This window comes from Choloepus didactylus, chromosome 8 (assembly GCF_015220235.1).
Source record: "Choloepus didactylus isolate mChoDid1 chromosome 8, mChoDid1.pri, whole genome shotgun sequence".
NCBI lineage: Eukaryota > Metazoa > Chordata > Mammalia > Pilosa > Megalonychidae > Choloepus > Choloepus didactylus.
Genome location: NC_051314.1, coordinates 106,534,506 through 106,552,833, shown reverse-complemented (window position 1 = coordinate 106,552,833; position 18,328 = coordinate 106,534,506). Strand labels below are relative to the sequence as shown.

The 18,328-nt window shown below is 36.7% G+C and overlaps 1 protein-coding gene across 4 annotated transcripts in view; it reads right to left on the bottom strand.

Moving 5' to 3' along the window:
- Nucleotides 1-18,328, bottom strand: part of ITPR2 (inositol 1,4,5-trisphosphate receptor type 2) — a 550,850-nt gene that overhangs the window by 138,922 nt on the left and 393,600 nt on the right. For all 4 annotated transcript variants that reach the window (XM_037848345.1, XM_037848346.1, XM_037848348.1 and 1 more), the window contains 4 exons: nucleotides 17,872-18,072; nucleotides 15,402-15,512; nucleotides 3,872-3,967; nucleotides 2,246-2,368 (listed from right to left, as the gene is read on the bottom strand). In XM_037848345.1, the coding sequence (XP_037704273.1) occupies nucleotides 2,246-2,368; nucleotides 3,872-3,967; nucleotides 15,402-15,512; nucleotides 17,872-18,072 (531 nt within the window). The remainder of the gene's footprint in view (nucleotides 1-2,245; nucleotides 2,369-3,871; nucleotides 3,968-15,401; nucleotides 15,513-17,871; nucleotides 18,073-18,328) is intronic.

The following is an 18,328-nucleotide window of genomic DNA, read 5'->3' as shown; positions in this document are numbered from 1 at the left end:
CAATTCATATTTACACTATTATAATTTAACTGTGAGGCTTAAAATATTCAGCAGTTCAGAATCTCCTCCTTCCCTTTTTACTTAGTCTTTTTATTCCTGAAGGCTGGCTCTGTTTATGTACCTCTATATTGTTTATCCCGTGTTCTGCAAACTACTACCTTTCCAAAATTTTGTTTTGGGGAATAGAAAAACTTCTATATTTTCACCCAAGCCATTTTCACTTCCACTGTTCTCTGCCTTCATTTCATATTGATTCTCTTAGTAAGTTCTTTTTCCCTTCATTATTATTATTATTATTATTATTATTATTATATTACTACTTCTCAATTTCCACTTCATGGACAATTTCAGCATCATTTTTGAATATATCTGTTCTTCTCACCAAGCACATTTATAAACTCAAATTCACCAAAATCATTGACCTCTATGTCATCTTCATTTTTAAACTCTTACATATGTGGGTTAATTTTTTTTTCTTTAATTGTATTATTCTCTTTCTATATATGACCGGCTTTTGCTTCTTCATCTTGTTTCTTCATTCTTCTCAACATCCAATACGTCTTCTCTTGACTCCTGACCTTTTCACTGTTAGTTTAACATACTGGTAATTTGAGATTCATTTTTTAAACTTCCTCTTGGATGGGGGTGATGTGGCTTGTACATCCTGTTACTCCACGGGTTCCAGGGATGATTTAGCTGATCTGGTTATACATTTCCGCTCAGCAGCTACATGGTCAGGTCTTGCTCATGAAGCTGCTCACTATGTCCCCAGACAGAGCAAAACTAACTTTCACAAGGAAAGTAAGGATAGCTGTATTCCCCTACTTCCTTCTTCTATGACTTATTACTTCTCACTTTGCCCTTTTCCCCTCCACAGTGCTAGAGCTTCTGAAGTCACTGCCTGACCAAACACATATATATGCTGGGCACTGCATTTCTCTATTCATTCCAGTAACCACTACAATTCTGATTCTCAGCCTGTGATTTTTCTTTCCACTTGTATTCTACCTCCAATTACTCCATTCCAAGTTTGACTCAATTCCTGTCACCTGATTTCTCTTTTGCTCTAAAACTATACCTTTTCCACATCCTGAACCTCTGTCTTCTCTTCCTTCTATTTGTCCTTCATCTTAGCTTTCAGTTCCCCAGTATCTAAAATGCTCATTTGTCTTTCTAGCTACAGCTCATCTGCCTTTACCTCTTTCTGTTTTACACGTTTTGCTACACAATGAGAGAACTAAAAATCTTCACAATGTTCCAATGATAATATAAAACAATAGGAGTTTCTTTCACTAATGTGTTTTAGAATTTGACTCCTTCCCTGAACCTTTTGTAAAAGTTATATCCTTATTTATATACTATAGAAAGTAATAAAGGGTAGAGAAGGGCAAGAAAAGTCTAAGGAGAAATGTTTGAAAATAAATACACTCAAAATATGACATTATATCTACTAATGCTTATTAAATCAATTGATAAGATGTGTAGGAAAGCAGAAGGGAGAATGTCAATGGGAGGAAATGGTTAGAAAGAAAGATCATACGAGTCTACCAAGTTTGGACTTCATTCAGTAAAAAAGAAGGAGCAATTAGAAACAAAATCAAAATGGCATATACATATGTTGAACTTTTTAAACTTCTAAACAAATCTGCATTAAAAAATGCAGTTTTAAAGTTGAACTTCATGTTAATGGAAGTAATCAAAATAAGACGTGACGAGCACCTGTTTTTCTAAGTTATTCTAAAACTGAAATGATTTGTCCAAAAGAGTTTAAAATTGAGCTTCACACCTGTTAGAAGTCCAGTGGAGACCAATTAGAAGCTACTGCAGGTGGCATGTCCTCCTATATTTCATGCCGACTACGAGCCGCCTGCAGGCTTTGCCCTGATTACACCCAAATTATCCCCCTCTCTGTCTTCTCAATAGCCTCCCTTTCTCTCTCCTTAGGGACTGCCGATTGTTGCCATGATTTACCTATTCCCCAGGCTCTGACTCAGGACTGTCTCCTTCCTCCTGGCCCAGCAGTTTTTGGTGCCATGTGTTGTTTTCTCACGGATCGTCCCCTCGCACAGTGCTTGGGGGCAAAGTCAGGCTTTCTGGGAGAGCATCCCTCTCCTTGGTCCAGACGTGGAAAGATAAGTGTGGAGGAAATGAGGGCACCAGAACTCGAAAATATGGTGACAAGTGATGGACACAAAACATGATTGAGAGGATTAATAAAATAATATAAAGAAATAAAATGTGACACCTGGTGGGCCAGAATATAGATATTGTGTCCAACATCTTTTGGGGAAACACCATCATCTCCGCCCTCATCATCCCCGTGATCACATTCTAATCCTTGGTTATAGGCGTTCTTCATCACATCCACCTAAAGAAACAAAAAAACAAGAATTAGGAACAAAGAAGCTTGAAATACCACAAAAAAGACACATTTTATGTGGCTTATGAAGCATAACTGAAAACTGGAAAGCTTCCTGAGACTCGGAAAGGATAAATGGACTCTAGGTATAAATGGCCCATCTTTATTTAAGCCAACAAGTATTTTCCTACTACATTCCTTGTTTCCTTTTGAAATTTTTGCTTTGATTTTCTTAATGTTAATAGTGTTGACATTCCCCAACACACCAGTTAGGAGAATCTGGAAGCCTGATAAGCATCCTTTATTTTTTAAGTGCCTACTTGGTAATAGGCTGACATTGTGCTGGACACTAGATTGGACACTCAGGATCCAAAAGTGAATGCTGCACAGGATCTTCACTCAAGGAACTTACTGTCCAGTACGAGAGACAGTAAGTAAAGAGGCAAACCCAAGAGTGTGGTCAGTACTACAGTGGGGCAAAGAGTTAAGATGCCAAGAAAGCATGGGGCAAGGGCACTTAACTTAGGCAAGAGGTTGAGGATAGGCTCAAGAAGGAAGTGGGAGATGGTACAAAGATGTTGGAGGCAGAGGAAATAGTATTTTCAAAGAGCTGTCCTCCAGAGCTATTATAATGTCAGTGTTGACTAAATATATAATACCTTGCCGCATTTAATAAGGATAGGGAACACCACATTCCTCTCAGCCTACTTCTTTGCAGATACCAGGCTCTCGTTAAGTACATGCTAAATCAAACTGCATCTTATCTTTTTATCTGCCTTCCTCAACTCCATTATTCACTAAGGAGAGAATAAAAAGAGTGTGGTGCCAACCTTCCTTAGGATTTCTCCACAGCACCCACAACATTTGCCCTGATTTGAGTAGGATTCGGTTACTGGGCCACTGGGCTATATGGTTTAAGCACTTTCCCTATGCTTCTGAAAGCCCAAGAAGGGCTACATTACTTCATACTTTGCATAACACAAGTAAGGAGGAAAACAATTTTTACAGTAGAAAGATACACTAGTATTCTCTGTGGAATCTCTATCAACTCAGCACAATTTCCTCTAGGCCAAGCATTGCACAAAATTTCATTGACAAGAACAACTATAAAAACCTATACATTTTCTTTTTACTATTCAGAAAGAAAGTATAAGCAAATTTTTGAAGGGTGAAAACATTTTTAAACACCTTCTCCCATATACTCCATTATACTATTAAACCAAAGCAAACTGGTCTTTCTGGCAAAAAAGCATTTGCAGATAGTTTAGTAGAGTATGACAGTTTGGTTAAGAAAAGTGCTTAAAGTGGATAAAACTAATGAGTCATAAGGACCCAAATTAAATAAGGCCTTTGCCATCATGGGACCACTGGAGTATCCGTAATGTTGGTCATGATGTGCCGTTACACCTTGGCAAAGGAGTGAAAATCGATAGAATTTTTTCCTGAAGTGCATGCTATAAACTTGTCCCTTTTAGCTACACATTATTCTCATAGCTTTCAGAGTTTGCTTACCAGTTCCCTGGGTCTCATGTTAAAAAGAATTCTTTCTGCGTTCTCGCTGTCATGTCTGCTTTCCATAATGGCCAGCAAAAGTTTGGAGGCATTGTTCTAGAGATACAGATTGAGTTAATGCAAATACAAAGTCTATCTCATGGATTAATGATCCCCTGCATTTGTTTTAATTGCAATTACCAGGATCATTTCTTTTACTCAGAGAGAATTTTAAACTGCTAATTTCCTTTGTCCTATTAACATTTTAAAGTAGAAAGTTTTACTTTATCATCAACACAAAACAAAACTAATGAATCATGTAAGATACATAAGGGATATTTTAAATATTGGTGGAAAGGTGTTTTTACCACAAAATTTACTTTCTATAAAATGCATTAAAATATCATCCTATTTCCCTTCATTATTTCCTAAATAGGCATTTCTATGAGGACATTTTAACAAGACAGTAAGATGAACATGGATCAATGATACATATTACAGAAATGGTACGTTCTGTTATTTAAAGAACTTAGCACAATTGGTTCTAATATGAAACATTTTCACATATTAGCAAATCAAAACTCTTAAATAAATTTGAGCAATGAAGAGACTTAATCTATAAAATTTAAATACATAAGTTAGAAATAAAATATAAATTTATTGATAACTACTTATTAGTCTCATTATATGGTAGTATATATGAAATATGTTTACCATCTGGGTTGTAGCAGAATAATATTTTCTATTTTTGCTTAATAAAAAATTAAAGTAGCCTATATTGTCTTTTATGTGTTCTAATTTGGTTTATATTGTCTCAAATATTTTTACCTATAGATATCCAAAATGTTTCTAAGGCAGTCAATTAATTTATAATCCAAAAAAGGACATAGAGAATTACAAAAAGCCTTGCCACACATAGCATAATATCTTAAACATCTTGAAAGATGTTTCTTGACAGTGTGTTTTCAATAGCACTGCCATAGAATTTTGGCAAAACTGCAAGATGACAAAAAATAGCTGGGTAGTAAAAATGATGAGATGAGGATGATGAAGATACCAATGTCACTGATCCATCCTGAAAAGATTCTAGTTTACTTGTATGTGTTTTTTCTAGGGGGTGGAGGGTTCTGTATTTCTGTTACATTTTTATTTTTTACAGATTTGTACCAATCCTAAAATCCACTTTTATAATCTGCATTCTCTAACGACAACAAACCTTTGAAAAAAAGGTTCCAGGATTAGTGAAGAGTTCAAATCCTTACAGCCATCTGAACTAACCCTCACCAAATTCCAACCCATAACCTTGGTTACACTAACAATATTCTCTAATGAACCACATTCACCAGGCTGAACAAATAATAGCTTAAAAATACATCTAATTTCAGAATGTTATTGACAATATGGTATTTTTTTCTAGACAATCTTCTTTTTCATATTATGTTGGAAGAAAGGAAATGTTATAAATGACCTGGTGAAATCTGAATCAACTTGAAAATACAAGAACCTACATTTACTAAGAAACCAAATGAAATGTCAGTATTAATAGAGGATTTTCATCCAAAAGAAGCCATATTCTTTAAATACAACAGCAACAATGAAAAACTACCTTTTAAAATTTACCACTTCATAAACACAAATCAGTTATGAAAATGAAAATAAAAGGTAAAGGACAAGACATATGTATGAAACAACTCATACAATCTTATACTCAATGAACATATAGAGTTAAGTGTACTTAGAACTATAAGTGATTAAGCAATTAAATTCGGGAGTAAATGATGGGAAGTAAAACCTAATTGTTTTGACATATAGCATCTCTATAATGTTACAGAGAATGTACAATTTAAAGGACCCAAACTATGGAAGGTGCCCAAATTTTCTAATATATATCATTCTGTCTTTCAAAGATTGTTCACATATTGGCCAATATGTCTATAAATTCATAGATTGTTTAGAAAGGTACACTCGCTTCACCAAGCAGAAAATTGTACTTTAAATATTTCAAGTGAAATCCATACATTTGTGACTTCAGACATACCTTGATTTATCCAACTATCATGTTTAGAAAAGGTATGCATAAATTGTGCTTATTAAAATAAATAAAATTTTAAATGATTCTTTTTTTTTTGTTACAAAAAGCACTTCATTTGAACAGCTAAGGATCTCTTTGTACTATAAAATAGTTTTCCATCATTTAGTTTTTTTTTTTTTTTTTTTTTTTTTAAAATAAAAAATATGATTTTTATTAAAAACAAAACAAAAACTAATAACCTAAATGGCCAGCACTAGGGGATTGAGTAAGTGTATTCTTTTTTTTTTTTTTTTTTTTTTTTTTTTTAATCATCATTTTATTGAGATATATTCACATACCACGCAGTCATACAAAACAAATTGTACTTTCGATTGTTTACAGTACCATTACATAGTTGTACATTCATCACCTAAATCAATCCCTGACACCTTCATTAGCACACACACAAAAATAACAAGAATAATAATTAGAGTGAAAAAGAGCAATTGAAGTAAAAAAGAACACTGGGTACCTTTGTCTGTTTGTTTCCTTCCCCTACTTTTCTACACATCCATCCATAAACTAGACAAAGTGGTGTTTGGTCCTTATGGCTTTCCCAATCCCATTGTCACCCCTCATAAGCTACATTTTTATACAACTGTCTTCGAGATTCATGGGTTCTGGGTTGTAGTTTGATAGTTTCAGGTATCCACCACCAGCTACCCCAATTCTTTAGAACCTAAAAAGGGTTGTCTAAAGTGTGCGTAAGAGTGCCCACCAGAGTGACCTCTCGGCTCCTTTTGGGTTCTCTCTGCCACTGAAGCTTATTTCATTTCCTTTCACATCCCCCTTTTGGTCAAGAAGATGTTCTCCGTCCCACGGTGCCAGGTCTACATTCCTCCCTGGGAGTCATATTCCACGTTGCCAGGGAGATTCACTTCCCTGGGTGTCTGATCCCACGTAGGGGGGAGGGCAGTGATTTCACCTTTCAAGTTGGCTTAGCCAGAGAGAGAGGGCCACATCTGAGCAACAAAGAGGCATTCAGGAGGAGACTCTTAGGCACAAATACAGGGAGGCCTAGCCTCTCCTTTGCAGCAACCGTCTTCCCAAGGGTAAAACTTATGGTAGAGGGCTCAACCCATCAAACCACCAGTCCCCTATGTCTGTGGTCATGTTAGCAACCATGGAGGTGGGGTAGGCGAATACCCCTGCATTCTCCACAGGCTCCTCAAGGGGGCACTACATCTTTTTTTTTTTTTTTTTCCCTTGTTTGTCTTTTTTCTTTTTTTTTTTTTTTTTTTTTTTAAACTTTTCCTTCTTTTTTCAAATCACCTGTATGAAAAAAAAAGTTAAAAAGAAAACAAACATACAATAAAAGAGCATTTCAAAGAGACCATAGCAAGGGAGTAAGAAAAAGACAACTAATCTAAGATAACTGCTTAACTTCCAACATGTTCCTACTTTACCCCAAGAAAGTTACATAATATAGCAACATTTCAGTGAACTTGTTCCTACTACAACCATCAGAAATTAACAGACCATAGTCATTTCTGGGCATCCCCAGAACGTTAAATAGCTTATCTGTTCTTCTTGGATTATTGTTCCCCCTTCCTTAATTGCTCTCTACTGCTAGTTCCCCTAGATTCTACATTATAAACCATTTGTTTTACATTTTTCAAAGTTCACATTAGTGGTAGCATATAATATTTCTCTTTTTGTGCCTGGCTTATTTCGCTCAGCATTATGTCTTCAAGGTTCATCCATGTTGTCATATGTTTCACCAGATCGTTCCTTCTTACTGCCGCGTAGTATTCCATCGTGTGTATATACCACATTTTATTTATCCACTCATCTGTTGAAGGACATTTGGGTTGTTTCCATCTCTTGGCAATTGTGAATAATGCTGCTATGAACATTGGCGTGCAGATATCTGTTCGTGTCACTGCTTTCCGATCTTCCGGGTATATACCAAGGAGTGCAATCGCTGGATCGAATGGTAGCTCTATATCTAGTTTTCTAAGGAACTGCCAGACTGACTTCCAGAGTGGCTGAACCATTATACAGTCCCACCAACAATGAATAAGAGTTCCAATTTCTCCACATCCCCTCCAGCATTTGTAGTTTCCTGTTTGTTTAATGGCAGCCATTCTAACCGGTGTTAGATGGTATCTCATTGTGGTCTTAATTTGCATCTCTCTAATAGCTAGTGAAGCTGAACATTTTTTCATGTGTTTCTTGGCCATTTGTATTTCCTCTTCAGAGAACTGTCTTTTCATATCTTTTGCCCATTTTATAATTGGGCTGTCTGTACTATTGTCATTGAGTTGTAGGATTTCTTTGTATATGCAAGATATCAGTCTTTTGTCAGATACATGGTTTCCAAAAATTTTTTCCCATTGAGTTGGCTGCCTCTTTACCTTTTTGAGAAATTCCTTTGAGGTGCAGAAACTTCTAAGCTTGAGGAGTTCCCATTTATCTATTTTCTCTTTTGTTGCTTGTGCTTTGGGTGTAAAGTCTAGGAAGTGGCCTCCTAATACAAGGTCTTGAAGATGTTTTCCTACATTATCTTCTAGGAGTTTTATGGTACTTTCTTTTATATTGAGATCTTTGGTCCATTTTGAGTTAATTTTTGTGTAGGGGGTGAGGTAGGGGTCCTCTTTCATTCTTTTGGATATGGATATCCAACTCTCCCAGCCCCATTTGTTGAAAAGACCATTATGGCTCAGTTCGGTGACTTTGGGGGCCTTATCAAAGATCAGTCGGCCATAGATCTGAGGGTCTATCTCTGAATTCTCAATTCGATTCCATTGATCTATATGTCTATCTTTGTGCCAGTACCATGCTGTTTTGGCAACTGTGGCTTTATAATAAGCTTCAAAGTCAGGGAGTGTAAGTCCTCCCACTTCGTTTTTCTTTTTTAGAGTGTCTTTAGCAATTCGAGGCATCTTCCCTTTCCAAATAAATTTGATAACTAGCTTTTCCAAGTCTGCAAAGTAGGTTGTTGGAATTTTGATTGGGATTGCATTGAATCTGTAGATGAGTTTGGGTAGAATTGACATCTTAATGACATTTAGCCTTCCTATCCATGAACATGGAATATTTTTCCATCTTTTAAGGTCCCCTTCTATTTCTTTTAGTAGAGTTATGTAGTTTTCTTTGTATAGGTCTTTTACATCTTTGGTTAAGTTGATTCCTAGGTACATGATTTTTTTAGTTGCTATTGAAAATGGTATCTTTTTCTTGAGTGTCTCTTCAGTTTGTTCATTTCTAGCATATAGAAACATTACTGACTTATGTGCATTAATCTTGTATCCCGCTACTTTGCTAAATTTGTTTATTAGCTCTAGTAGGTGTATCGTTGATTTCTCAGGGTTTTCTAGATATAAGATCATATCATCTGCAAACAATGACAGTTTTACTTCTTCTTTTCCAATTTGGATGCCTTTTATTTCTTTGTCTTGCCGGATTGCCCTGGCTAGCACTTCCAGCACAATGTTGAATAACAGTGGTGACAGCGGGCATCCTTGTCTTGTTCCTGATCTTAGAGGGAAGGCTTTCAGTCTCTCTCCATTGAGTACTATGCTGGCTGTGGGTTTTTCATATATGCTCTTTATCATGTTGAGGAAGTTTCCTTCAATTCCTACCTTTTGAAGTGTTTTTATCAAAAAGGGATGTTGGATTTTGTCAAATGCTTTTTCAGCATCTATTGAGATGATCAATTGATTTTTCCCTTTCGAGTTTTTAATGTGTTGTAATACATTGATTGTTTTTCTGATGTTGAACCATCCTTGCATGCCTGGAATGAACCCCACTTGGTCATGGTGTATGATTTTTTTTAATGTGTCTTTGGATTCGATTTGCAAGTATTTTGTTGAGGATTTTTGCATCTATATTCATTAGGGAGATTGGCCGGTAGTTTTCCTTTTTTGTAGCATCTTTGCCTGGTTTTGGTATTAGATTGATGTTAGCTTCATAAAATGAGTTAGGTAGTGTTCCATTTTCTTCAATGTTTTGAAAGAGTTTGAGTAAGATTGGTGTCAGTTCTTTCTGGAAAGTTTGGTAGAATTCCCCTGTGAAGCCATCTGGCCCTGGGCATTTATTTGTGGGAAGATTTTTGATGACTGATTGGATCTCTTTGCTTGTGATGGGTTGGTTGAGGTCTTCTATTTCTTCTCTGGTCAGTCTAGGTTGTTCATATGTTTCCAGGAAATTGTCCATTTCTTCTACATTATCCAGTTTGTTGCCATACAGTTGTTCATAATATCCTCTTATAATTTTTTTAATTTCTTCAGGATCTGCAGTTATGTCACCTTTTTCATTCATTATTTTGTTTATATGGGTCTTCTCTCTTTTTGATTTTGTCAGTCTAGCTAGGGGCTTGTCAATCTTGTTGATCTTCTCAAAGAACCAACTTTTGGTGATATTTATCCTTTCTATTGTTTTTTTGTTCTCTATGTCATTTATTTCTGCTTTAATCCTTGTTATTTCTTTTCTTCTACTTGGTTTAGGATTGGTTTGCTGTTCATTTTCTAGCTTCTTCAGTTGATCCATTAGTTCTTTGATTTTGGCTCTTTCTTCCTTTTTAATATATGCGTTTAGTGCTATAAATTTCCCCCTTAGCACTGCTTTTGCTGCATCCCATAGGTTTTGGTATGTTGTGTTCTCATTTTCATTCGTCTCTATATATTTAGCAATTTCTCTTGCTATTTCTTCTTTAACCCACTGATTGTTTAGGAGTGTGTTGTTTAACCTCCAGGTATTTGTGAATTTTCTAAGTCTCTGATGGTTATTGACTTCTAATTGTATTCCATTGTGGTCAGAGAATGTGCTTTGAATAATTTCAATCTTTTTAAATTTATTGAGGCTTGTTTTATGTCCCAGCATATGATCTATTCTAGAGAAAGTTCCGTGAGCACTAGAAAAGTATGTGTATCCTGGTGATTTGGGATGTAATGTCCTGTATATGTCTGTTAAATCTAATTCATTTATCAGATTGTTTAGGTTTTCAATTTCCTTATTGGTCTTCTGTCTGGTTGATCTATCTATAGGAGAGAGTGATGTGTTGAAGTCTCCCACAATTATTGTGGAAACATCAATTGCTTCCTTTAGTTTTGCCAATGTTTCTCTCATGTATTTTGTGGCACCTTGATTGGGTGCATAGACATTTACGATTGTTATTTCTTCTTGCTGAATTGCCCCTTTTATTAGTATGTAGTGGCCTTCTTTGTCTCTCAAAACATCCCTGCATTTGAAGTCTATTTTATCTGAGATTAATATTGCTACACCTGCTTTCTTTTGGCTGTAGCTTGCATGAAATATTTTTTTCCATCCTTTCACTTTCAATTTCTTTGTGTCCCTGTGTCTAAGATGAGTCTCTTGTATGCAACATATTGATGGTTCATTTTTTTTGATCCATTCTGCGAATCTATATCTTTTAATTGGGGAGTTTAATCCATTTACATTCAACGTTAAAACCGTGAAGGCATTTCTTGAATCGGCCATCTTATCCTTTGGATTATGTTTGCCATATTTTTCCCTCTCTCTATTAATATCCTTTATTGTACCCATACCGAATCTCTTTAGTACTGAACCTTTCTCCAAGTCTCTCTGTCCTGTCTTTGTTTCTCTGTCTGTAGGGCTCCCTTTAGTATCTCCAGTAGGGCAGGTCTCTTGTTAGCAAATTCTCTCAGCATTTCTTTGTCTGTGAAAAATTTAAGCTCTCCCTCAAATTTGAAGGAGAGCTTTGCTGGATAAAGTATTCTTGGCTGGAAATTCCTCTCTCTCAGAATTTTAAATATATCGTGCCACTGCCTTCTCGCCTCCATGGTGGCTGCTGAGTAGTCACTACTTAGTCTTATGCTGTTTCCTTTGTATGTGGTGAATTGCTTTTCTCTTGCTGCTTTCAGAACTTGCTCCTTCTCTTCTATGTTTGACAGTGTGATCAGTATATGTCTCGGAGTGGGTTTTTTTTGGATTTATTCTATTTGGAGTTCGCTGAGCATTTATGATTTGTGTATTTATGTTGTTTAGAAGATTTGGGAAGTTTTCCCCAACAATTTCTTTGAATACTCTTCCTAGACCTTTACCCTTTTCTTCCCCTTCTGGGACACCAATGAGTCTTATATTCGGACATTTCATATTATCTATCATATCCCTGAGGTCCATTTCGAGTTTTTCAATTTTTTTCCCCATTCTTTCTTTTATGCTTTCATTTTCCATTCTGTCATCTTCCAGGTCACTGATTCGTTGTTCAACTTCCTCTAGTCTTGTACTATGAGTGTCCAGAATCTTTTTAATTTGGTCAACAGTTTCTTTAATTTCCATAAGATCATCCATTTTTTTATTTAGTCTTGCAATGTCTTCTTTATGCTCTTCTAGGGTCTTCTTGATTTCCTTCATATCCCGTACTAGGGTCTCATTGTTCATCTTTAGTTCTTTGAGTAGCTGCTCTAGGTGTGTCTCTTCTGGTCTTTTGATTTGGGTGCTTGGGCTTGGGTTATCCATATCGTCTGGTTTTTTCATATGCTTTATAATTTTCTGTTGTTTTTGGCCTCGTGGCATTTGCTGAACTTGATAGGGTTCTTTTAGGGTTTGTAGACCAGTTGAAGTCCTTATCTCTAATTTATCAGATCTACAGCTTCGTGGAGTACACTTTCTCTAACTAACCAGCAGGTGGCGTCCACGAGCCACCTGTTCTCCACAAGCCAGATCTCCCCCGCCTAGCCTTTTTGGTGAGTGGGGGAGTGAGTCTTGTGGGGCCCAATTGGTGTCCCAAGCTTGCGTGTGTAGTTGGTGTTGCCTGCCCTGTATGTGGGGCGTGTTTCTGGGCAGTCGGGGAGGGGGGGTGGCCCTAACAATCAAATCTCCCTGATGATCCTAGAGTTTTAAAGCTACTGCAATAGTCTAATCCTTCAGTTCAGTCCTGCCACAGTTTGTCTCTGCCACTGACCCACAAGTCTTTGGTATTGGTGTATGGCTCCTGAGAATTGCAAGTGGGCCCCTCTTCCAGGCTGTGCACCCCGGGTCCTCTGTTGAGGGATGACTGTGCTATGTCACAGGTGAGTGCCGTCCCCCCAGGGCAGTTCTGGGCTGCTGGGCTGTGTTGGGAGGCTCCCAGTCTGCTCAAATGATGGCTGAATGGGGCTCTGTTAATTCACACTGCTCCCCCTTCCCAGCTCTGGGACATTCAGCTGAGGTTGCAGGGAAGGCTAATGTCCACGCCCAGTTTTGTGGTGTGTGCCTGTTATTTGAAGCACTTCCGTCACACTGGGTTGTCTGGGGCAGCTCTGGGCTATGGGGCTGGCGATGGGCAGGAGTGTTTCCTGTCCACCAGGATGGTGGCTGTGAGCGGACACCCCCCCTTTTCTTGGGAAGTTGTGTTGTTTAGTGAATTTTCTCAGCCACTGGATTATTGCCTTTTGTCTCAGAGCTCTCTTAGTTCTGCTCTTGACTTGACGTTCCCAAATTTCAATTCTTTGAAGCTTTCTGTATTGAGCTTCTTAGAGTAATTGTTTTAGAAAAAGCAAAAAGGATTTAGAAAAAAAAAAAAACAAAAAACAAAAAACAAAAAAAACGGCCCTCCTCAGAGATCTAATGGGTTATTGAAATGCTAATAGACAAAGCAACCAGGGCCATTAAGGAAAGGTGCCCAGGGCAGAGAGATCAGCCTTGCTTCGGGATTTGCATATGCGCCTCAAGGCCTGATCTCCGCCCTTCCCCTTTCTGTGTTCACCAGAACTCCAAAAATCCTCTGCTTTTACTTTGGAGCTTCTCGTGTTGTTTTCCTTCTATGCCCGTCTCCTCTCTGCTGGGCTGGCTGCTCTCAGAGTCTCTGGTGTCTGGCCTCAGTCTATCTATGGTTGGAGTTTGAATCAGTAGAATGAGTTTCCGATAAGAGCAGCCACTGCAATTCTCCCTTCTCCTTCCTGGAGCTGACAGCCCCTCCTCCCCCGGGACTGAGCCTGGCAGGGAGGGGCGCGGGTCCCCTGGCCGCAAAAACTTACAGATTTCGCTGATCTCAGCAGTTCCACGTTTTCATGAGTGTTGTATGAAGTATGCCCAAAGACAGATTGCTCTGTGGTGTCCAGTCCACGCAGTTCCTGGCTTTTTACCTACTTTCCTGGAGGAGTAACTAAAACATACAGCTCACCAGTCTGCCATCTTGCCCCGCCTCCTCCCATCATTTAGTTTTTTACATAGGCTGAGATTTGCAAATAATGCATATGCCCATCTTTATTTTAAATTGCTATTTATTCAGCACTTTCCCCATTAAATTACATTAATTAAAAATGAGATTTAAAGGTATAGTCTTTAAACCAACAAAGGATTTAAAAATCTAAAGACCAAAGCTTCTATATATACTGGTTATTTATAAATTATGTTTAAAGATGAACTTAAGTTGAAATACAAAAATTCTAGTAATCCAAATTATGCTACCACGTGGGCCCAGGCTAGTTTCACCAATTGAAATATGATGCTGATGCGGCAAAGGTCGAGAGCTCAGTCTATATAAGAATATTCTAATCTATGTGTATAAGGATCCTGGCTTATATATGTTGCAAATGGAAGCCTATATAATGTAAATGGTATCAGTGGAAAAGTAAAACTCATCTCTTCTACTAAAAGAAACATTTGCTTACTAACAGCCATTAGCACAATATTCACATAAGTAGAACATACATACAGTCCATTATATACCTAGAAACAGAATTATAAAAGTATCAGTCCTAATCTATTTGGTAATAAATTTATCCATACAGATTTATACTATGTTCTCTTTAATACTGGATAATCTACTTTTTACAGAGAAACTGTATTTAACCAATGATACGTGTAGGTTATTTTTTTTTTTTTTTAACCTGTTTAACACCAAATTCATAATAATAACCTGTATCAACTGAATATCATGCCTTGGCATTTGGAATTTATACAGTATCTAGTGTATATTCATTTACCTATTTCCATTTCAACAATAAGTTGAAGATATTTTTTAAAAATATATCACTGTGCTCCTGAGCTCTGATAAATGGAACCACTGGGAAGTGTGTGCAGGGTTTCAGTTAAAGGAATCTCTCTAAGGGACTGTGAAAAAGGCTTATAATATTTTGGGAAAAAATAAGATTCTAATTTTTAAAAAGAAGAGGGCAAAACAAAAATATAGCACTCTTTTCACATGGTCTAATTAATTGTGACTTTCTAGGTGGAATTCTGTAGTCAAGACAAATTAAATGTTCAGCACCTTTTACTACTCTATATAATGAACAAAATAAAATAAAAACAGTGTGAAACATAAAGTGGCTGCCAGAAAGAACTTCCAATGAAGTATTCCCCAATCCAACATTACCTCAGAACCTATTTGACATTTTATCAGCAATTTAGTGAGTATTGTACTATCCCTTCCCGTCGATTAATTCATTAGTTGAAATATGAAAACATCTCACTTTTTTTTACAAGAGCTAGTTGCAAAGTTAAAGTCAACCCTTAAAGTGAGTTTTACATGGAGAATGTAACTTTTTGTCACTGGATAGTGATGCACTCTACCTTCAGTTGGAGCACCAGGTCCATTCGGTATTTACCAAGAGGGTTTATGTCATTCAGAATTAAAGCAATGATGATATCAATCCCATTAGATTCATGAGTAGCAATACAAGTCTAGAAAAGAACATTTGATAAAACAACATTCAATTTACAGCATAGCGCTGTTTCATTTGACATAAAATAACAGAATCACCTTAGTTTTCTGATCTTTAAAACATAATTAAGATTTAACTTTGGGAATTTGGCTTGTTCTTTTCAGTAGAGTCTGCCTGTTAATTGATTAGTATTGATTAAATGGTTCTGAGTGCAGAATGCTAGAATGACACTGTGTGAAGCAGGTATCTTTTAAAATGAACTGTCTTTAAAGAATTTCAAAGAATGCTGGTTAAGTTAAATATTCTTTCAGTCAATAAATTTTAATATGCTCACCAATAGAGGAATCTATCTTTAAGGTCTGATCTATCTTGGGTGAGAGAATATTCCCATTCAGGGGAGCAATATGCCCTTTATACCCAAAGTTTGTAAATAACTTTATTAGTCCTGATGTAGCATTTTAATTTGGACACTACTTATTACTAAATGAGTGACAAGTGATGTCGCTGGACCCACTGGGTGGCAGCAAAGCAGGGGAAAGTGGGAGCCTCCTGACATTTTGGGGGACACCTTGTCAATTATGGTGGTTGCAGGAAAAGTTCAGCAGATTTGTTAAACTTATGTCTCGGACAGAGATCTTGATTAGAGGAAAGTTTATAAAGCATCCTGAGGGATAATTATCCATATTTTGAAGGCTAAGCTCTATTGTACAAAGGCTATCTTACAGATCTTGAAAATCAGTAAGTTGTGGACTGTTACAATGTAGCACCTAGTGTCAAGGAGTTTGAAATACAGAAACCCTGGTGAGTTCAATGTGAAAGAGAAAAATCAATGCAATTCTGCAATAATTGCTTTTTCAGAATGGGCCTCCTTTCTCTCTTCATACCAGGGAAATTTTAGTCCTCTACACAGAGGAAAGGTATTTTCCATCCATTTTTTATATTTTCTAAGGTTCTTCTGCTCATTAAAATGTTTGCCAAACTTAGAGAGAATTTATTTGCAGATCATCTCTGGAATTTGCTAGCAACCTTTCTCTCCACACATTTTCAGAGCATGGAGAACTATATGTGGGGTTCATGATGTTTTATTACTAGCTTTAACTCTTGGAGCTATACTTGTTTTGGTAAGTAACTTTCAAAATTCAATTTCACTTTCTTATAAGATCAAGAGTGGGGAACAAAGAGAGCTAACATGTTTCCAGACTCTCCACAGATAGTGAAAGAGTACATGAAAGAAATATTTTTCTGTTTTATATATATATATATGGGTTTAACAACAACAAATCTAAATATCTAATTTTGTATATTTTCCCTTAACTTTAAGTAAAGAGTTGTCTTGTATCATTGCAACAGGAGACAAAAATATAACCCGGAGAAATAAGAAGCAAAATGCCTGCTCTTTCAGTGTGTCATATGTATATATGTGTATATATGTATGCATGTATGTGTGTGTATACATCTATGTATGTGTGCATATATATAATGTAGCTTGCAAAAGAAAACCAAATTTATTTTTTTCATATTTATTTTCTTGGCCAAGCACTGATGTTTGCTCTTAATGGCTTCTTTGAAATTTAAATCCAGAAATGTTTGTGTTATGAAAACATTTTCTTCCAGGGTTAGACCCATGCTTGTGAGGACAGTCCCATTACATTTGAGTGGATGCTGACAGTCAACTAGTAAACCCCAGGTGGCTCTCTCTCCCCTTTTCTGCCCCAAGGGGTCTGTCTTCTACTCTCACAACATGTCCTTGATATCCAAGAAAATGGAACCAGGGACAAACATTCCAGAAGAGAGAGTTGAAATTTGGCCCTGAAAAATGTGATACAGGCAAAAGAATATTTTATTTAGATTCAGAATCAAAAGACTTGAGTTTTAAAAATGGCTCCATAACTTACTAATTCTTTCACTCTGAGACACTGGGAAAGGCACCTAATCTGTAAGTCTGAGCCTATTCATCAGCAAAATGGGAGTAATAATACCTACTTCATAAGTTTACTCTGCATGTAAAGAACACACACACACACACACAAACTGTGTGGAGTTAAAGGGAGTTCATTCCATGAATCCTGGAAAGATACATTAAAGATGAAATTTGGGCAATGATGAAGAACATATTTTACTCTTTTCAACAAGTCTGAGTTTTATCTTGAACATTTTCATGGGAGTTTTCTTTTATGATGAGATTAAATAAAAACATGGCCCAGTATTCACTAGCCTATAATTCAGTCTTTGTATATTTTGTTAGGAAAGTAAAAATATCTGGCAAAGCAAGAAGAAAGCTCTTTTAAATGTACATAAAGGTTTCCTCTTTCACAAACTTGATTCCTTTACCACTGAGTTGTGAATGCTTTCACTTTTAGAACTGCTTTCACGGTTACCTGATTTTCATGGCACGGGCCCTGGCAGTATTCAGTCAAGCTCTCCAGGGTCTGGTTGACCAGAGCTACATTCTTCTCATTGATGTAGAGACCTAACAGGCCCAGGCCGCCAGTCGTACTTCCACAAATGCAGTCCAAAAACTGAAGGGTCTCACAGACAAGATTGTAGTTTGTTTTGTTGTTTTGATTCCTCAAGAAGTTCTGAAGGTAAAAGAAGATACACTCAAAGTGTTAAAATAAACAAGAAACACCATCACTGCACTAATTATTTTCAGTTTTCTCTGTATGTGTGCTTTTCTAACTCAAAAAGATCCACATGGCAGTGTTGAATGAAACTGGTTTTTATAAGACAGTGTTCACATTTATTAAATTTCTCCTGGGTTCAAGAAAAAAAGTTTCCTAGGCTTTTCCTCAAGCATCTATATTTATCAGCATAGTTCATAATAAACATTTCTCA